Genomic DNA, 22,761 nt, shown 5'->3' with positions numbered 1-22,761 from the left:
ATCATTCCATTGAACTACCCACCTTTCCGCAACCTGACTCTGTTGCAGAAGGAGCTCTTCACATTCTAGATGTGAAAGAGCTTTCATGTATTACATGGATTGAACCATACAGTTGAGGAAAACTAAGCAGCTCTTTGTATCCTTCTCACCAGATGGCTAGTTAAATGTATTCAGACTTGCTATGCTAAAGCTAAAAGACCATTGCCTGTAACCCCTAGGGCACATTCCACTAGGAAAAAAGATGCTACAATAGCCTGTATTGGAAACAATCCTCTAGCCGACATCTGTAAGGCAGCTACATGGTCTACACCACATACATTCATGAAAAACTATTGTGTGGATGTGCAATCATGCCAACATGCTAATGTAAGTCAGACTGTGCTGCATGCACTTTTTCAGTCAACTGCAACTCCTACAGGCTAGCCGACGCTTTGATGGAGGGACTGCTTTACAGTCTATGCAAAGCTTGTGTATCTACAGCCACACATGCCATCTAACAGATTGTTACTTACCCAGTAAGCATCTTTTCGTGGCATTCAGTGCTATAGATTCACCTGCACCCTCCCTCCTCCCCGAATGCCTGTGGCTGTTGCAGTTAATACACCCTTGTATATATTTGTACATATGTATTTATACATTGCATGAACATCCTTTTCCTACACTCTCCTTTCCTTCCACCCCTTTCTCACCTGCCTGTGGGAAAACAATCCAACAAAGGAGTTGATGCCCATGCACCATATCACCAAGAGGAGGGGAGGAGTCACTTGATCCTGTGACTCAGAACACTTCTTCGAAGAAAAACAACTTGCACCACTCCGGACCCATCGTTAGATGGCAGGAGTATGCAGAGCATGTGAACTTACAGCACTACATGCCACAAACAGATGCTTACAGAGTAAGTAACATAATCCTTTCTAATTAGGGCTCTCCATTTTCTCTCTTTAGCTCATTTGTAATCACAAATACAAACCTAAGACTTAATTTTGCTGTTTATATTTAGGAACGGGAAAAATACCAACTTGATTTTCTTTTTAATGCTCTCTCTAGTTGTCAGTCATGACAATGCTTTCCAAAGTACTACATATGGATAGTTTAGGGGTTAAAAAAGAAACATTTCCTAGTACAGCCTAAATATGTAGAGAGATGCGACTGGGTTTGTGCTACAACGCTAACATTGCCAGGTGAATATTGTATAGGACTAGTAGGCTCATGAAAAGCCTACAAATGTTGAAATGTCAGTGTCCAATAAGCAGTTTAATAAATGTGAAAGTATACTACCTGCAACTTCACTTTTTCACCGCCCAAAAAAATACCAATACTGTGGGAAAAATTTATACGGATGAATATTGATGGAAATATAAAAATATATTTAATACCAGAAACCCTAATACAAGACCTGGTGTATGTGTTTGGCTACTAACTTACACCTGTCCCTTTGTCCCAGGTAATTACACGTAGAAGATAAACCGATATAACAGATGAAAGTTACAGTTTCTGCTCTGTAACGTTTTCTGCACAAGTAAAATGTGCAACGTTTGCTTCACAAGTTAAATGACCACGAAATAAAAAGTATGTTTGTTGGAAGAGCTCATGCATCACATTAGTTCATACTAAAGAAGCCCTGATTTTCCCCTGCATTCTTTGTCTGCTACCATAAGGTTCGATATTGACGCAATGCCCTTCATGTAATGTAGGTTACATTTAAAGGTAGACAAGTGGTCCAATGACCTTAAAGGTCCCCAACATCTATTTGTGGTGTCTACAAATTGTCACTAGCGTCCTATGTCACACTAAAGAACAAAATCGACAACTAAGTGCTGTGGAGGACAAATACAGGGTTGTTGAAAAAGAAGCGTTTTTATGCCTTCCAAGCAGGAAGTAGCTGATTGGTGAGTCTTCTCTGTTTGGAAAGAGAGAGCTCCATAGTACCTTGCCAATACCAAGGAAGGCTCTGCCACCTGTTTTTAAGCTTGCAGCCTACCCAACAGCTCAGCTGTCTGATTTGCTAAAGACATTTTGTGGGACATTCAGAAAGTTGACCTAGGAATGCATTCCGCCCTTTGCTTACCATTGGATTTGTGGTTTGTAACTCACATTTGTTGCTTTCAGTTAGCTGGTTTTAGTTGCTTTTGGCTATCCAGCTCGAGTTTGTCCCTCCTTTACTGTATTCTTTCACAAGCTTGCTTTGTGTAAACAGGCCTTTAAATCTGTTCTTATCTTGTCACTTTTGCTATGCATTCAAAGACAAAGGTCAAACACCAAGCTGTGTCTTCTGAGGAAGCTTGGTGTTTACTTTGCTTTCGCTGACTTTCAAAGTAAGAGTATGTATAGGATAGAGGAATACAGATTACTGACCCCATGGAGCCCATTTGTGCCCCTCCAATCATCCATTCACGATGCTGTAAAATAACCCTAAATGGGAAGTAATGCAACATGCGGTTGACAGGTGTTGTTTTAGCTAGATAGTTAAGCGAGTTACAGGTTTTAACACAGAGATCGTTTTATTCCTTACAGTTAATACATTGTAATCCTTCTAATATAGCACAATGAGCTATTATAGGCATATTATTCCTGCACCTTGTAACCCTCACTGTTTTATGCTACATCTTGTACATTGATTCACATACTTACATGATTTATTGTCAGTGTGTAATATGTATAGGATGAGTAGCACTATAAAAGAAATAAAATAGTGGTAATTACATTATTTGTGCAAATAGTAGGACGTACCAACACATCTGACATTCTTACAGTGCATGCATTTCTCTTATAAATATGGAATGAACAGAGTCAATCTCATGCCTCTCATAAGCACATGTGAAATGATAAGCTGTGAGCCTTTGTTTCCCCTCCTTTCCATTTGCATCTAAGTGTGAGCATCCAGACCACACCCAGCCACGATTAGATTTAAACAAAAGGAGACATGATGGCCCCTTTACTTTGGCCTTTGTCTTTGTCCCAACTGGAGATGAAGATAAATAAAAAGCTCCCTCTCCTCCTGCTTATTGCTGCTTAAAATGAAAGCAGACAACAGTGCAGGCGCTGCTAAACGTGTCCCAGTATCTGAAATTTGCACTGTGCCAAGTTCAGCATAGGCAAAAAGGCAAAGTTGTTCTTCACAAACAACAGCACTCCATAACTGCTCTTCTAAGCACCTCAAAACACCTTTTCCTTCCCTATCCGTAGAACACACACTTCCAGGACCCTATTTCCTTTTCAGAAAGCAAGTGCATTGACACCAGGACAATAAGAACTAATGGAAACATTAAACCTACGCTACTGCTTAACTTTACATTTTAAGCAGACAAAAAGAACACAATTCCCTTGCTTGCACTGGGAGGATACCACACACTGCCTGCTCTACAATTTACATTTTGACCCAAGCTCCATGTTAAATTCCAAACGGTGGGGAGGGGGGGGGGGGGGGGCATTCTGAACTATACTTACCATACTGGACATTAGATTTGTGCAGCAGGTACAGTGGTACCCTCCCAATACAGTGTACATAAACCAGAACTTCATTTCACCCATCCACGTATTCCTCACCTCAACCCTCCCCACTCCCCTATGCTCTTGCAAAGTCCTAACTTCGATCCAGGCAGCAAGTCTACTGGCTCCAGGATGGTAATTTTACTCCTTTGTGCTTTTATGCACAAAAGTACAAGTTGGAACATTAACCTTTCTACTTGTAAACAGACACCACAATCTTAGGGTCACTCTGAGAATCCCTCCTCCACCCACCCACAGGTCTAAGCAACCCCAAGTCCCTCTCTCTTTCCAACTTCAAAGCTTCGCAATCTGCCTTTATGTACTTTTAACACTTTGCCCTACACTGTCTGCTTACACCTCGCCACACCTGTAACAGTTACACTGTATCCTACATGCTCTTTCGCCATGGACAAAAGTTAAAAATATATCCTCTTTCAACCCCTGACTTTCACTTACACTTATTGAATCACTGAAGCAACACAAACAGGTCTCTCGCTCTTTATTACTTTTCCATCCCTAGCCTACACAACATTACTTAGTGCACCTTAATTACATTACATGTATTATGTGCATTAACACCTTATGCCAAAAATAAGATCAATGTAAAATAATAATTAGTTTCACAATAAAATACAGCTACATAATACCACTGCAACTCGGGAAACACTACCTCTGCCATGGAGCATTAATATAGATTTGACCTACTTAATTTATCACCTCTAACCTATGCCAGTGTGTTCTTCTGAAAGAACAACACATCCTCATCAGTAATATTTCATAAAACTTTAGCTGGCATCTCTTTCTCCTGTCTCCCACCTTTAGACACACACACACTCATATATGTCACTCTTCTATTTGTGCAACAGGTGGAGTTGCACATGAACAATCTGGCATCAAGGCCATACTGAAAACAAATCTGCTTCCTATTGTTTTTTTTTTTTTTTTTTTTTACTGGACACAGGGATACCATTTCACCTAGCTCTATGCCACTGTATGCCAATCAACTCTGCACCACTCTACTCTGCTCCACTGCTCTCTATGCAACTGCACTCAATGCCACTGGATCACTTTATGCCACTCTATGCCACTGCACTCTACGCCACTCTAATTTACTGTGCACCACTGCACTCTGTGCCACTTTCCACCCCTGTACTCTACTCTGCACCATTCTACTGGATGCCAATGCTCTCTACTTTACTGTGCACCCTGCACTCTTTACCACTGTACTCTATACCACTCCAGTCTACTCTTCACCATTCCACTCTACGCTTCTACTCTGTGCCACTCCACTCTGCTCCGCTCTACCCTGCAGCACTTCACACTATGCACCTCAACTCTACTCTAATACAATCTACACCACTGCACTCAATGCCATTGTACTTTATACTGCACCACTCAACACTACTGTGCTCTACGCTGGTCTACTCTAACCAATGTACTCTGCACCACTTCAGTCGAAACCAATGCACTGTGCCCGCTGCACTCTGTGTCTGTGCCAGCTACTCTGTACCACTGCACTCTATACCATTATTCTTTACTCTGCCACACTTTCCTCCACTGCCCTTTATGCCACTTCACACTATGCCACTCTACACCATTGCACTCTGGCACTGTACTCTGTGCCACTCTATTCTACTCTGTACCACTTTACTGTATGCCATTGCTCTCTACAGCACTCTACTCTGCTACACTCTACGCCACCTCAGTCTACACCAATGCACTCTGTGCCAGTGCACCCTACTCCACTCTACTCTGCAAGACTGCACTCTCCGCCACTGAACTCTGCTACACTGCACTCTACCTCACTGCACTCTACTCTGCACCACTCACCTGTATGCCAATGCACACTATGCTACACTCTGCACCACTGTAATCTACTCTGCGTCACTGTCCTCTATATCACTGCACTCTATGCGACTCTATGGCACTGCACTCTGCACCACTGCGCTCTACATCTCTGCTCTCTATCCTATTCCATTTTACCCTGCGGCACTTCACTCTATTCTGAAACCATCTACTCTGTGCCCCTGCACTCTGTGCCCCTGCACTCTATGCCACTTTACTCCACCCTGTGCCACTCAAGGCGTTGCAATCTGTCACTGCAATCTATGCTACACCACTCAACTCTACAACTCTGCGCCACTGCACTCTATGCCAATGTACTCTACACCACTTAACTCAAAACCAATGCACTCTAAGCCACTGGATTTTGTGAATCTACTCTGCACCACTGTACTTTACACCACTTGACTCTAGGCCACTCTGGTCTGCCCTACAACCCTCCACTCTGGCTCTTTACTCCTTTAAACTCTACTCACCCTCTCACACTCTACTCTGCTTTATGCCACTTCACTCTATCCCACTCTACGATGCTCTACTAAACTCCTTCTGTGCCACTCAGTGCCACTTTACCCCACCCCACTCCACTCTTCTCTACTACTACATGCCATACCAGTACTCCACCCTTCGCCACTCTGCCAGTCCACTCTACAACACTTTACTCCACTCCAGTGCCATTTCACTTTACTACAGTACTCCACTCTGTCACTCCACTCTAGAACAATCTACTCTACTCCACTTTACAGCACTCTACTCACACCACTGCACTCTACACCACGCCACTCTACATCCCTCTGCTTCACTCTCAGTCTCCCTCCTCGGTGACACTCCTCAACACAATGCCACTTCTTTAGAGTCCACTCCATGCCGTTCAACTCTACACCACTCCATGCCTCTCTACACCACTCCATAAGACCCCTCTCTGCTCCATGACACTCTACTTTGACATTCTACTCCACGCCACTCTTCTTAGTGCCACTTTTAACAGTGCTGAACAGCTGCCAAGCTGGCTTACAACATGGCTAAGTCATATGGGCAAAGCCAATAGCTCTTGAATAGGCAAGACCTATTGGCTTTGCCAATGCTTGTTTCTTCTGCTGTGTGGTTTTATCAGATTGCATTTCTCAACTGAGCTCAGCTGCTGTTTAGAAAATTAAGTATTCTTAGATTTAAAAAGTGTAGATACATAAAACTTTGGTATCCTTAGTGGGAGCAGCAGCAAGTACAGCAGTCAGAATAATTGTTAGTCTCAACTGGAGCACTTGTGTATGCCGACAAAAAGAGTATGTATTCAGAGTAAATATTATACAATCATATGCTAGAATTCAGCATATCGCTTGGTCTTTCAGAAATAAAACCCCATTTTTATAAGCTCCAGTTTGGTATTAAAATTAGCATTTTGGTTTATTTTTTGTTTGTGAATTAAATAAAACATTTCTCAGTTTAAATATGTGTTTGAGGTATACTTGTTTCTATGTTCCCATGTATTGTTTTTGAGGTTCTAATCGTATAAATTGCTCAGGAAGGGTCCCGTGCTTCCAGTACTCTTTCAGTGGGGTCCGCATAAGCCAAAAGGTTAAGGACTGCTGGTGTAGACTTTCGATAAGTTTGAAGCTTGAACCATTCACCCAGTTATTTGATTACGAAGTCGTCACCAGTCCTTTTATTTTATTTACTTTTAAGACATCTGTTGTTTTGTTTTTATTTTAGGCCTTTTTTCTAGTTGTCATTTTTTAAATTCCATTTGAGTTAAGATTAAAGTGTTCAAAACCATAATATAGGCAAATAGTTTTCTTTACAGCTTGTGTTTTAACAGTTGATGGTTTCTTTTTGTATTCAGTGTTATGCTGCTTTGCTTTTCAGGATTGTATTTCGCACGCACATACCGTTTGTAAACTCACTCTGCTATGTTTGTATTTGTTGATGTTTTTGAGCTGTTGGATACTAGCTGTTTTTTTTGTTTTCTAGTGCTGGCCCGCACTGTGGGGATGGAGGACATTAAGCTCTTAATTGAAGAATTGCTGAGTGTACAATTCAGTCGGTCAGTGGAGCTTGAGGTAAGCATGTATAAAGTGAAATGAGATCATCTTATTAAGATAACACATGTATCCCTATTACACTCTAGTAATGCCATTCACCTCCAGTGCCGCAATGTGATTGAGGCTCATCGGTCTAAGGACGTGTGCGGATAATTTCTGATGGGGGTTTCTTCCCACAGATTCCTCACCTCCTTGGTGCCAGACTGAATCCAGAAAACCTTCACACAGCGCTGTGAGGTGGTGTCAAGCAGCCGGCACTGTGACTCCCGGACTGTGTCCAGATATGAACACACTGTTTTTTTCTGTGCCCTTGTGACACAGAGTTTTACAGAGTGAACATTTAAACAGTGTACATTTGGATTGTTTTGCTTTGCCCTGCCTTAAGTGTCTGATTTCAAACCCAGTATGACCTGCTGGAAACAAATATCCATGTCTCATCACTATGACACGTGGTGCTTGGGTGTCCAAGACTACCCTGCTTCCTGCCTGTGAGCAATGACCCCTAGCGTTCCCTAAAGCAATTGGCCAAACTTTTTATGGCTGAGCTCTGTTGTGGCGCTCTGTCTCACATTTTCTCTCCCATGAGTGAGTTTCCTAAATGTGACGATTCCCCAGACACTTTCTCTTACCATAGGCAAAACAAAAAGAAGTATAAGAAAGAGAGGGCATCCTACGAGGAAGGTCACATTTTTGGGAGAGGTCGGTATTTCTTCTGTGCTGTTCTCCAGTGCTGGAATGTACCTCATCCTCTGAGCTCTTAATAGATTTCTTGCCACTTTATGCTGGCACTTCAGAGATTGGTACTATGACTTCTGGGCTGTTTCTTTTCCTTCTGTCTTGCCTCTAGATCCAAAGGTTGCTTGGGGGTCTCTGGTCTTATCTTTTCTGATGGATTTGTTACTGCAAGCCAATAAATGCAGTCACTCAGGGGCCATCTATCCAGCCCCATAATAGGCCCCTTCTGGATTTTGGGGCTATGCTTTTAGACCCAACAATACAAATTTTGATTGTGCTGGCAACGGCAAACACAGAGCTTATGGTTTGGTGGCACCTAAATGACTCCTCAGCTAAGCAGATCCTCTCTTGGGTAAGAAGAATATGCTGGGTCGTTGGTTGAGGATGAACTCTTTGCAAAAGGGAACACTAATTTGCCTTCCTATAACAGTTATTTGGATCTCGTTCTGATGTCTTGGAAATGCCTGTATAGGAGATTATAAGCACTGGTGAGGGAGCCCTATTTTTGGGCAATTTGTTGTCCCCTCTTTCCACTGATCCTAGTCTGTATGTGGAACTCCAGAACATGAGTGGGTTTGACATATTGCTTGATATTCCCTATGTGACAGACCTGCATTGGAAGTGGTCTGGAAGTGCTAGACTTGTCCTTGGTTGCTTCAGAGGTTAAGACCAATTTAACAGTAATCATATAGAGGACTCTTTGATGCCACTTTTACACTTTAGTGAAAACTTTGTTGGACGCGGTTGTGGCAGCTTGAGAGAAGCACTTTTTGGCACAAGCTGTTAATAGGCAGATAGCCAATGTCTAGACCTCAAGGGTCCTCTCCGTCGGATCCCAATTCCTTTCCCCTCATCCTTCACGTATAACCTCGGGATCCAGGCATCTTTGGCTCAAACATGATCGTAATTACTTTTCAATGACTTCCTCGGATTGAGTCTCAATCTCAAAGACTTTGGACACTGTGGACTGTGGGGCTGTCTCTCTGCCATTTTCTCTTTACACAGCGAATTACCACTTCTTTTCACACATTACATACTTGTTTTGTAGGAAACGTATGAGTTAGTTACCTGCAGCCTTCAAATGAAAAAACCTTTTTCTCAGCTGGTGCTGTATTGTCAGGATACAGGAAATATGAGGAGCTTCATTATCACGAATACGTTTTTGGCTTCATGTCTAAATGCCTAGTAATCCAGAGACATTCCTTGATGCATTTGTCCTGGCTCTTTGATGATGTCCAAGTGAATATACCAAGTGCAACTTTCAATGGCAGAGAGCTTTTTGCGGAAAAGACCCATTCCTCACTACAGCAGGTCTAGCTTTTCCTACTCCTCAATTCCACCATCAGTATCCCGAGTTTCACAGGTACATCCCACCAAGCAGAGTAAGCCCTCTCATCTTTCCAGCCCCATGTCGAAGAAAAATGTGCTGTCACTCATACTTGAAGCCTGAACACGTTTATTAAAAAACAAAAATTAGTAGGCTTTGAATCACAACATTGGGCAAGAAGAGATACCCCTGCACCAATTGAGCATAAATGCTAAAACATACATACATGTTTATAGAACACATTTATAGATCTTTTGACACATAAATGTTAATGACAACCATATATCTGAAACTGAAACAATGAGACAATTGCAGACACAGACAGAACCCGTAGGACACAACACATTCAGCCTTCGTGATAATGCAACCATGTAAAGTTTCAGTAGCTGAGCAAGCTTCATGAAAATTCTTGTTTACTTGCATGAAAGTGAGGATATATATGTTCGATGGCATGTGTGGCTGTAGATACACCTGCTCTGCATACTTCTGCCATCTAGTTTTGGATCCTGAGTCAGGGGTGTGGAATCTATAAAATATCTACTTGTCCATGGGACAGGTTGCTTCTTAAATCTACTTGTCCTATAAAAAAAATTTACTTGTCCCTTTGGTGCCATGTAGTGTGGCGACAAATTATGGCAGCAATCTCATTATGAGACAGCTCTGATAATAGCCTCTCTGATTATACCAGAGCTACTACTATAGTAGGGCTTGAATACTTGTAATTGGAGTCCCTACTATAGCAATTTCCTTATTTTGCCACCATTCTGCAGATCTACATACTGGGGCTGGAAGAAGCAGTGAGCCAAAGTTCCAGGACTGGAATACCTTTGAGTCAGCAAACCTACTAACTTTCATGTTCTAAGGATTTTCACCAGCTATTCTCTAATCTTTTCCTGTAATGAGAGAGGATGGAAATTTACTCCTGACAATGGCAGAAGTAGAATTTCTTCAAGAGTTTGGCGAAAAAAGTGGTTGGAGGGAAAGTGAAATTTTAAACACTCAATAAATTTTCACATGAGCAGATTTACACATGCATATTTGTTTGTGCTAAAATACAGTTCAAAAATATTTTCTAGGAGTTCGATTTCCTGGTGTACTTCTGCGAGTTCTTGTGAATTCATGAAAACCACTAGTTCAAAGACATATACCATGGGCGCACTTTTGTGACTTTCTTTAAGAATTAGGTCCCGAATTAGGTCTGGCATTAACAAAAACATTTTGTTTTTTAAAAACTTCTATTGCTCCATCGGCTGGCTTTATTGCGAGTGATTTCATTCTGCTCTTCCACAAGGAGCACATTGGCACACAAATTTTTGTTCAGTGCCGGGAACTACTGTGGCAATCAGTGGCATAACAAAACCCACCACAAAACCCTTGAAAGGCCCATTCTCGAGGTCACCGGTCCTCCACTGCCACCAGGCCATGGTTGGAACCGAAAAGCTACTTAGCTGCTCCGCCCTCTGGCTTGGGACCAAAAACAACTGCCAGAACCTCCTTTTCATTGGACAGAGGTCATCTCCATCTCGATCTGAGCTTCAGCTCTAACCCTAAATCCTGCAGCCTCCTCTTTGGTGCCGATGAAATCGCACTGACCAAAATCTTCAGTGCCATAACACAGGGAGTCGAAATCATTAGACCAGAATGACACAAGCCAGTCTTTTGCTACTCCTTCTGTGGAGTCTATACAGGAGCTCATTAACGCTGCCTGCAAATCCAGGAGGGTACAGGGTGTATTATTGCTCTACCACCTGTACCTTTAAAAGGGAAGCTTTCATTCCAGGAAGCTTTGGACACTCCTCCACCTGAGAAGACGACGACCAAGGACACTAGTCCCACCATGCAGGCCTTCTTCACCATCTCTTCCTCCTCCTCCACCTTCCCCTCTTCCACCTCCTTCTTCCCGTGCACCTCCCTCCCCTCCTCGTTCTCTCCCCTCTCCTATTCCCGGTGATAATTCTCCTTAGGGTTCCCCTTTATCACCTGGGGAATGTTTAGGGTGGGCCATTTCTATGACCCATACCCTTGGGATACTTATGATCCTGACCCTATGCCCTCTAATGATCCAGACCTCTACCTTGCACGCCCCTCACCACCAGGGGACACTACCTCATACCAACAAGTAGTTGCATGAGCAGCTGCCTTCCATAGTGTAGCACTACATAGAGACCTTGTCGAACAGGACTTCTTTTCAATACCCTTACTTCCACACAATCAGAGCTATTCAGTTCCTACCATTGCTCTCAGGCATGCTTCGTCATGCTGACGAACATTTCAAGGTGCCCATCTGCTCTAGGGTTATCACCCCTAGAGTTGACTAAAAACTACAAACCTGCTCTTTCTGACCCAATATTTATTAGGTCACAGGTCCAGCCTGAATTGTTGCTACCACAGCATGAAAACGTGCTAAAAGCCAGGTCAGTGCAGAGACTGCTTCTCCTGAGGAGAGCAAGAAAATTGATGCTGCAGGCAAAAGGGTTGCTGCATAGGCAGCTAATCATTGCCATCTCGCCAATTCACAAGCATTGTTGGCCAGATACGACCGGCCTCACTGGGACGAAATACAAGAGCTTCTCCAGTACTTACCAGATGAGCACCGAAAAAGAGGGCAACAAATAGTTGCTGAGGGACAAACAATTTCAAACCGCTCAATCCACTGTGCCTTAGGTGCTGCTGACATAGCTGCACGCAGCATTAATGCTAGAGTACTTCTCCGATGGCACGCTTGGCTGTGCTGCTCTGGTTTCAAACCAGAGGTTCAACAAGCAGTCCTTAATATGCCCTTCGACAAGGAGCAGTGTTTTGGGCCTTAAGTGCAAAGCTCAAAAAAGACCAAAACAGCAAAATCTCTGGGTGCCCTACGGTCCCCCACACAGAGAGGCACTTTTCCTCACTCCGGTTTTAGAGGCTCCTTCAAAACCACCTCATCTGCGGCGTCTACATCACACTCCAGACAACCTCAAACTACCTATCCCAGGGCTTCTACAGAGGATCCTGTAGAGGTAACAATAATAAGGGACAAGGTAAGAGCGCGGCTTCCCGCGGCTCTTCCTCAGCTACAAAGCAGTAACTACCTCCATCTGCCCACTGCTCAGTCAACACCTATCGGGGGAAGGCTTCAACATAATCATTTGTTCCAGTCAATATCACCATGGACCAACGGGCCCTCTCCATTATCCAACATGGTTGTCTGTAGCTCATTACTACTCCTCCTGATATTTCTTCTCACACTCACAAGCTATCTCAGGAACATCTCACCCTTCTCAAATACGAGGTCCAATCTCTTCTTCTCAAAGGGGCCATAGAGCCCGTTCTGCTGCAACACCAAGAGGCAGGGGTATGCGCCCTATTCTTCCTGATTCACAAAATGGACGGCTCTCAGGCAGATTCATGACCTCAGACTGTTAAGCAACTACATCCTATTAGAACATTTTCACATGGTCACCCTTCAGGACGTTATTCCACTTCTGCAGCATGGTGACTTTGACAGCTCTAAATCTAAAGGACGGCTACTTTCATATTCCAGTCCTCCCTGCACACTGCAATTACACAAAATTTATCATTGCAGGAGCCTTTCAGAGTCACCACTGCCCCCAAGGTCTTCACAAAGTGTTTAGCAGTAGCTGCCGCACATCTCAGAAGACAGAACACCCACATGTTCCCATACCTAGACGACTGGCTCATCTAACACTGCTAAGATCACACCGAGTTGACAGTGGATCGCCTTCACACACTGGGTTTCACTCTGACCTTCTCCAAGTCCAACCTCCAGCCTCTACAGGTCCAGCCTTATCTAGGGGCTATCCTGAAAGCGGAGTTAGAGTTTTCAGTCTTTTTTTCTCTCATTTTCAGGAGAATCATACTTTCGCAGTCAGTACCATTATGAGACTGTTATGGATGATGGCGTCTTGCATTGCCATCGTTCCCCATGTCAGACTACACATGTGTCCCCTACTGCATTGTCTGACTCGTCAGTGATCTCAGTCACAGGGTCACCTGGAGGATCTAGTGTTGTCACACTACCATTGTCGCTGCTCTCTGCATTGATGGAACACCACCAACCTGTTGAAGTGATGGCCTTCTCTGAACCCGGTGCTTCTAGTTATTCTGAACACAGAGGCATCACTGACAGGCTGAGGTGCTCACTTTCACCACCTCTCAGTACAGGGCTTCAGGGATCCCAGTCACTAATCCCCCCACATCAATTACCTTGAGCTACAGGCAGTGTTTCTAGCCCTCAAAGCATTTCATCACCTATCTCACAAGCTTGTCTTAGTCCGGACAGACTAACCCATGACAGCCATGTATTATCTGCAGACACGGGGCGGGGTGGCACGGTCTTCCCAACTGTCACAACTCTCGCAAACAATATGGAAGTGGGCTCTCCACCACCACATTCACTTGGTGGTGGAGTATCTCCCAGGGTCAGACAACAACTTTGCAGTCCTGCTCAGCAGGATGCAGCAACAAGACCATGAATGGGAACTCCACCCACAAGTCCTTCAGCCATACTTTGCAAAGTGGGGAACTCCTCAGATAGACTTTTTTGCCACAGCAGAAAACGCAAAATACCCGAGCTTAGCTTCCAGGTATCCACACCCTCTGTTCAATCCTCTGTGGATGAATTGGTCAGGGATATTTGCTTACGTTTTTCCACCTCCCCCTTTCATTTCATTTCTGGTTCGGGCGATCAGGCAAACGTCTCTCACCATGATCCTTGTAGCTCCCACTCGGGCGCGTCAGCCGGGGTTCACTTCTCACTTCTAGACCTCTCAGGAGTCCCCTACAAGAACTCCCCACAGGCCAGACCTTCTCACTCAAAATCAAGGACAAATTAGACAACCAGACCCCAAGTCACTCAACCTTGTGATATGGCTCCTGAGGTCATAGTTTGGTTACTTGGGATTGCCTGTGGAATATATGAACATTCTCAGGGAAGCCCATAGACCCACAAGTAGATCATGTTATGCTGCAAAATGTTTGCTACTGCCAACCCAAACATATTGACCCCATGAAAGCTGCTTTTCAAGAGATTGTTTATTTTCTCCATTTACACAAATCAAATCTAATACACTTCGATTCGCCTTCATCTTATAGCTATAGCTGCATATTTACAAAACAGACATCATACTTCTTTGTTCAAAATCCCTGTCATTAAGGCATTCGTGGAAGGCCTTAAATGGGTCATTCCACCTAGGGTTTCCCCTGTAGCATTGTGAAACCTCAACATTCTGCTTACCAGACTCATGGGTCCACCTTTTGAACTACTCCCTTCTTGTCCAGTTCAATACCTTTTTTGGTTGCGATCACATCATTCAGACGTGTTAGTGGGCTTCAGGCACTAACCCTGAAAGAACTATTCTTCCAGATTCATAGGGATAAGGTAGTCCTTTGAACTAACCTAAAGTTCCTACCTAAAGTGGTATTGCAATTTCACATAAATCAGTCAATTGAATTACCTGTCTTTTTTCTGCAACCTGCCTCTATTGCAGAAAGACCTCTCCACACTCTAGATTTTAAGAGCACTCATGTTTTACCTTGACAGAACCAAAGAATTTATTATAACTACACAACACTTTGTAGCTTTTTCACTACCTCTCAAAGGCAGTTCAATACCCAAAACTGGCATAGCTAGATAGTTAAATGTATAAAAACTTGTTGTGCTAAAGCAAATAGACCGCTACCTGTTACCACTAGAACACATTCTTCTAGGAAAAAAGTTGCCACCATAATCCTTTCTTGGACACATCCCTGTAGCTGACATTTGTAAGGCAGCTACACGGTCTACACCACACACATTCACATACTCTACTGTGTGGATCTGCTAGCATGTCAGGAAGCTAATGTAGGTCAGGCTGTGCTACAAACACTTTTCCAGTCAACTTTAACTCTTGCAGGCTAGCCATAGTTTTTGTGGAGGGACTGCTTTGCAGTCTATGCAGAGCATGTGTATCTACATCCACACGTCATTGAACGGAAAATATTACTTACCAATAAGCATCTGTTCGTGGCATGTAGTGCTGTAGATTCACATGCCACCCTCCCTCCTCCCCGGCTGCCTGTGGCTGTAGTAGTTACATTATATTTGTATATATTTGTACATATGTAGTTACATTTTGCATGGACATCTTTCTCTCTACTTTTCTTTCCTACACTCCTTTCTCACCTGCTTGTGGGAATACAATCTAACAAAGGGGTCGATGCCCATGCGCATTATCACTGAGATGAGTCAGTCGATCCCGTGACACAGAACACTTCTTCAAAGAAAAACAATTTGCATCACTCCGGACCCAACAGTACATGTCAGGAGTATGCAGAACATGTGAATCTACAGCACTACATGGCACAAACAAATGCTTACTGGGTAAGTAACATTTTCCATATCAGACGCAGCACAGCATGGTTCCTGTTCAGTCAAACAGTTTTGAATAATACCCTCAAACCAGAGGATCTGGTACAGTCAGACTATGATTGTGATGTTTTGTCCTTGAGTGAGTCGGACCATCTTCTTACATTTTGGTCTCTTGTAGTCTTCCATTCTTCTAGGTCCTCAAAGTGATTTCTAAGGTGTGGATGTCATCAACATCTGTGGGTCCCCATTTAAGTATTGACCAAACCTGAATTGGTTCCTCTCTATGTACATTTATCCTGAAAGGCCTAGTGGAGAGTAAAGACTGCTATGGTTTAAAACATCAGAGATTGGAAGCTACACAGTTAAACCAATGATTTGTAACCTGGATCATATGTTTCTTGGAGTTTGGTAACAATAACTTTTCTGAAGTAGTACCTCTCCAGTGCTGCAAAGATGTGAAATGCAACTCCAGTCGCAGCTTCATCCACCCTAATGTGATGACATCATGCAGAATTTGGAGCCAAGTGACATGCTAGGCTGTGTTCTTATTGTTCTGTACCTCATCAATGAGGGTCTGGAGCTCTACTCTATTTTGCAAATTACATTTCTTGGCTAATAAGCCTGGTTAAACGTAGCTTCTTAAGGGTTCTGCATTAACTGCAGTTAATGATGTGCAAGAAGATCCGACCATTACCGCTTGAACTGCAAGAGTGCCATGCACTTAGAGGCCATCAGGATGGGAAGCTAACTATAATAGGCGAGAGTATGTTAAAATCTCTCTCTCTCTCTCTTTACCTTTCCCTTTCCCTTTCCCTTTCTCTCTCTCTCTTTCGCTCTTTCTCTTGTTCTCTCTCTTTCGCTCGTTCTCTCTCTCGCTCGTTCTCTCTCTCGTTCTCTCTCTTTTTCTCTTTTTCTCTCTCTCTCTCTCTCTCTCTCTCTCTCTCTCTCTCTCTCTCTCTCTCTCTCTCTCTCTCTCTCTCTCTCTCTCTCTCTCTCTTTCACTCTCTCTCTTTCACTCTCTCTCTCTCTCTTTCACTCTCTCTCTCTCTCTCTCACCAGACTTTCCCCTGCAAGATGCATAAAATAATAACACAAGAAGATGGATGCAAGAGGAAACAAGTATAACAGACCTCTGGGAAAACATGCCATTAGGGTCACCTAAACAGAGGTCTGGTCAGGGAGACACAGGAAGGAATATAAGGCAGCCAGATATACCTTCACTATGGCAACTGCCAAGCCCTGCTTGGTACAAGCAACTGCTAAGTTTAGACAGCCCCAGTGGCAAAACAGGAAGGGCCTCAAACCTTCAACCTTGCCAGTATTCACATTGATAAACTTCGTAGCAGGTTTTCAGGCAGCTAAAATGACGTCTGACACTTCTAGTGGTAAACAGAAAATATCTAGTTGGTGTTGCTCGATCTCCAAACGTGTAGATGGAGCATCAGTGGATTGCCAAAGAGGATCCGACCATTCTGCTGCAAAAGAAGGTCTGCTTTCTGAGGAACATAATCTCAAGAAATAGGAGGGGATGCGAAATATTACCCTCTTGAGTCTTGGTCAGAAAAGTACATGCTACAGTCAGCATTTTTTCTTGAGAGATAAATCCATTATAATTCCCTTAACAATAATACATTAGTTATTATTATACTAGTAATCATCTATTTGATATATTACATTTTATTACAATCATTTCTTAAATCATCAAACTTTGTAGGTTATACACCCCAATTTTTGCCACATTGTTGTGTATTCATAAACTTGAATAAATTAGTAATAATATTAACAAGTAAAACCATTTGATATGCGTAGTTTAATACTCTGTACACTGTCCTCATATGCAAATATTTAGACGTGTTTCAGCCTCCTAACTTCTGGTCTCTTCAGGACTGTATAAGGATTGTGTATCAGTAGCGGTCTATAGGTGAGGGTGCTAAATTCCCTCAATGAGAGAGACCCACTGGTTTTCGATACGTGCATGCAAGGACCCTCGGGAGTTGGATTATGAAGCCCTGTAGCCTCCTGCCGCGTCAATATTGGACTTCAAGCATTTACAGAGGACTGCAAGGCGCCAATATGGGAGTATAGGCATTTGAATTTAAAGTGCAAGGAGCTATTAGCTGATTGTAATGCGCCAATACTGAATCAAGAGGCGCAAACTTTGGACTGCAAATATTAATTGCTACAACACTATAAAGTGGGTATTGAATATGAGGTGCACTTTGAGGCTTAGATGGTGCTTTATGTCAATTTGGGATCTATGCGCTTAATTTTTTAATGGGATTTTTTTTGTTGCAACATTTTATTGAAGTTCAATCTGTGTATACTCATCTAAGTAAAGATTTAAGCGGTCTCCTGTTAGGTACATTGGTACGCTGACAGTTTTAAAGTTTGATTTGAATACTTGAGATTGCGTTTGATAGTATGTATGATGTGTATATGGTTAGTTTGAAGGTATGAGAGACCCTGGACACAAGTGATGAATAGAGAGCTGTTTTGTCAGTGAGATATATTTTTGTATTATATTAAGTGTATATTGAATAATACTATGAGATCTATTCAATTATACATCGGAAAAAAAAACTTTTGTGATAAAAACAAAATATCTAGTTTTTATCGGTTTTTGGCCCCATCTTATATAAAGCTGTATTTTTTCATATAAAGCTATATCATTTATGAAGAAAATACTCTCAAGTGTAAATTATGTAGGAGAAGCAGTAATGTTCCGTGTTTTGCGGATTATAATGCTCCATCAACAGCGGCAGTGATCCTACCCACCGCACGTCAAACTGCACAGGCAAAAGCTCAGATAAGCAATAATATGGAGAAAAGTGAGTTGTATATCCTACAAAGTTTGATGATTTAAGAAATGATTGTAATAAAAAGTAGTATATGAAATAGATCACTACTAGGACTATAATAATGTATTAATGTTCATTATAATATGTGAGGAACATAAGGCATAGTGCTGAGTTCCACCAGATTGGCATACTAAGCCGTCCTCCTTGCCCAGTGTATGGCTCTCAGGATCATTTGAGCTTGATCCTCCCGCCTTTTTGTGCAAGAGTTTTAAAAGAAGAGGGAGGGGCAAGAATGCATAAAACAGACCCATTGACCAGTAAGGGCTAAAGGCATTCTCTAGGAATCCATTCTAGTGAGAATGGTTTGCACAAAACCAATGACATTTCCTGTTTGGGCCACAGTGAACTGATCGGTATATGGAAGTTTGTCAACATGAAGTTCTAACTCACGGTCCACTAGAGAGAGGTGAATTAAGGCATCTGCACTCATGATAGTGCGGGATCCTGCAAAATGTGCTACTATTGGAAGCTACTACTGGACGGCGAGGATAGGAATTCTGCAGCCGCATTTGAATTTGGTGTAGATTTTCCTTACGGCTTTTCAATTTGAACCAATGCATAATTCTTTACTGTTAAATACTATATGTATTCTTAGCGTCAATTACTTTGTTCCATAGGGTCGACGAAGGCTCTTTCTTATTACCAAAGTTTGTGCATCACACTTCCATCCTTCTTTCTTCTTCCTACCAAAGAAGATGGATAGATTATAGACTGTGCCCCATGTGTGTGGCATCCTACTACATTGATTACAAGAGGCAAGGTGTATGATCAGCATTGTGGCCTTTGCAGGTATTAAGAAAGGCACAGCAGTGACTAAACATATGATTTCGCATTGGGTCACACTTTGTAAAGGCATCTGCTAAGCCTTGGCTGAGAAAGATCTCTAGCTGTTATTCATACCCATGAAACATGGACTGTCAATGCTGCTTCTGTTCTTACCAGGGGTACCACATTGGCTGATATTTGACAGTCACCCATTTCATCTTTCTTTTATACTTTTCCAAAACATTACTGCCCCACAGAACAGGAATGCAGTCATGGATTTTTTGCCAGGTCTGTGTTGCATGACTTCCTTGGTTAATTGGCACTGCCCATTCCTACTTCCCAATGGTTTTGCTTTGGGACTGCTTTCTAAATTGAGGAATCTGCTGAAAGTAGTAACCATCAGAAGAATTAGTTACTTACTGATAACAATATTTTTAGTGGATACTATAGCTTCCCACACATTCCTCACAATGCTTCCTCCTCTCCTGATGAGTCTGTGCCATTAATAAGACCCCTAACACAGAATTCAAACATATTCTTTGTAGTTGTTGTCTTGGCTCTCTCAGTCCTTCTCTGCACATCTTTGTTAGCCAAGGAAAACACAAGTAAATGACGTCAGTGTGTGTCAATCTGAATCTCAAAGATCATGATGGTGTTACAGCCTGGGCAGAGTCATGTGGTTCTGCCTTTCAGCATTGGAGAGCTATTGCGTGGGCGGAGAATTGTTTCTGGATTCAGTCTGGCCCCTGAAGAATCTTCATAATTTGTCAGAAAGTATAGTATGCACCAGAAATGTTGTTAATGAGGGTAAATAACTTTTTTCTGCATTGAAGAGGACCGTTTGCAGAGGAGCTCTGATTCAGCCGCCATTCTCAAAAGCTCTATTGCAATCACAATTCTGGATGGATATGGTCTTGCAGAGTGAGAGTTTGACTGTCAGTCTGATGGTAGAAATAGGGAAGCAGATGTGCATCCCGAGATAGCAACAGCTAATCCTGCTTAGACGATGCAGTGAAGTGACGCTACTGTATCCACCAAAGGAACCAGGATGGCTCGACTCATTGAGGGTTTCAGTCATAGAAGACCTTGAGATTGAAACATACTGCTTCTATTTTTTATTTTTTTATTTTTGAGTACCCAAGTGGCTCAGACGCTTGGTAGGCTAATGTCTATGGCACCTAAGTGAAGGTACCAGAGAAATGTGTGATTAGGTCCAGGGGTTAGATTTGCTATTTGAGTTACTGGCAAAAAGCACCATGTAACATACTTACATGAGGAATGTACTGAAGTTTCTGCTTATTTGTTTCACTGAGTAGTTGTTTAGGTATGACTTGTTATGGGGCAACTCTGCATTTTTTGTATCAATTTTTTGTTGTTTTTACGTGAACAAAACATCACATTGCAGATAGCCCATTAATACAGAAAAAAAACTGGCATGTTTGGAAGTTTCTTCAGGCACTCATTCTGTACTGCCCCAAACAAGACAGCCTGCAATGGGGAAAGATGATAAGGCAAAGCGAGACATGACGAAGGAGTTGAGATATGACTGCATCTGTATCTGACTTCACTCAAAAGGTTTTGGTTCTCATGACAGCAATTAGAGAAAATCAAACCACCACCATGAATGTCGAAATAAGTGTTTTTCATCAAGAGCATACTAGAATCCAAATAAATGAAGTATGTGAGCAGAAAATGCAGGCTGTAGATAGATGAATAGAGAACACTGTGTGGCAAGTGCCTGTTTCTACATAAGGAAAAAGAACACCTGAAGAATGTTAGAACGTTTGCAATCACCTGAATTTTGCAGATAAAAACAAAACTTTATCCTCTAGAAGATGTGGAACGTACACATGTTGGCATTTCTAGGTTTTCCTTAAGATGGTAAGGTTCCAAAAGATGTAGTTGGAAAAGGCTTCCTACAAGAAGACTATCAGAAAGGTCAGTGGTGGCTTGTGAAATTAACATTTTTTCTTCAGAGAAAATAAGACCTTTGCTTTTGACAAACCTCAGCAGAGAACCTTAATCTGAGAGGCAGTTTCTTCAGAAAATTAGACGTGATCTACTGGCAGTGGGCTCACAGCATCAGTATTGCATCCTTTGAGAATGGAGCTGATTCAGGAAGCGTTGAATATTGCGATCTCTGATATTGAGGCTGCCTGAACGCTCCTGATCAGTGTGAAAGACAGGCCCGGCTAAGTCCTTAAATTTTGTATGACAATGTTTTTTTATTCTTTGTTGTTAAAGTAGGCTTTAGGTTGTTTGAGGCTGCTAGATAAGATACCTATCTTTTGATGGGAGGCAGTGATAATTTTTTGACAACGTTGCTGAAGTGTCTTCCTCTACTGCCTTTGCTCCAACCCAGTCTTATAGGCCTGGGCCAGAATTTGTTTATGGGGCTTTTGGAGTTGACACATTGTTTCTCTTTTATTTCCTCTAGTGTTGAGTTTTTATGTAGCATTTTAATTCAAAATGTTATGTTTGCAATGCACTATTGTTGTGATGTTTGATTACATGGTCCACTTTGCCTTTTTTATGGATGATACAGAGTGAAAATAAGTTGTTAAAACGGAAATAAGACACACTGCTTCATACCAGGAGTCTTTATTCGAGCAATACTTATGCATTCAAGTAGAAAGAATTGTGCTTATGGTGCATTAACAAAGAGTTAGACTGTGAACATGTCGGGAAATGTTACCAAGCTTTCTATATCAAGCTAAGCCTGCCTTTCCCTTATTTTCTATTAAAGTTTACTCAGTGTCTAGTATTCCTTTACACAGCCATGGTTCTATCTTGCAACTTTTTTTTAAATCATGCTAGTTACCAAGTTTCTCAGAGGGACATCAGACCGTTTCCGTACCTGCCTTCTTTCCAGTCCCTCCAGTCCCACAAATTGTATTTTCCATACACAAACTGTTTAAAGTAGATAATTTTCATCTACGGGGCTATGAACACTGGTGTTCCTGTGACAAAGCACTCCAGGGTGAGATTTAGTGTTGTGGATTTCCCCCATTACTAAAGAGCTTATTGGCAGTCTTTGGAGAGACATGCATCCAATCCTGCGACAAGATCTTTTCAGTGTCTGCAGGCTACATCACTCTACATGTTCATTTTACAGCAGGTTTTTAATTGCATGTAGCAAACTTTATGAATCTTTTTGCTTAAGACTCTTGATCAGTTGTGCACTTCTTTGCTACCTTTTTTTGTTTTTTCCATTGCCATTTGTGGAGATGCACTTAATATTCTGTTCAGTGCTTCCAAGTCTCAATGACTATCCAGTGTCTCTGAAGGAATATTCTATTTCTAGAATTAGTTCTCCATTATAGGTATGTTTATTAGATTCAGGACCAGCACTCCCTCCTC

At 42.3% G+C, this 22,761-nt stretch overlaps 1 protein-coding gene across 2 annotated transcripts in view; it reads left to right on the top strand.

The window, feature by feature from the left end:
• Positions 1–22,761, top strand: part of KIAA1549 (KIAA1549 ortholog) — a 664,130-nt gene that overhangs the window by 232,861 nt on the left and 408,508 nt on the right. For both annotated transcript variants that reach the window (XM_069227988.1, XM_069227989.1), the window contains exon 4: positions 7,297–7,385. In XM_069227988.1, coding sequence (XP_069084089.1) covers positions 7,297–7,385 — 89 coding nt within the window. The remainder of the gene's footprint in view (positions 1–7,296; positions 7,386–22,761) is intronic.

The sequence above is a fragment of the Pleurodeles waltl genome, chromosome 4_1, assembly GCF_031143425.1.
Source record: "Pleurodeles waltl isolate 20211129_DDA chromosome 4_1, aPleWal1.hap1.20221129, whole genome shotgun sequence".
In the NCBI taxonomy this organism is placed as follows: domain Eukaryota; kingdom Metazoa; phylum Chordata; class Amphibia; order Caudata; family Salamandridae; genus Pleurodeles; species Pleurodeles waltl.
This window is presented reverse-complemented; position numbering and strand designations above follow the sequence as displayed.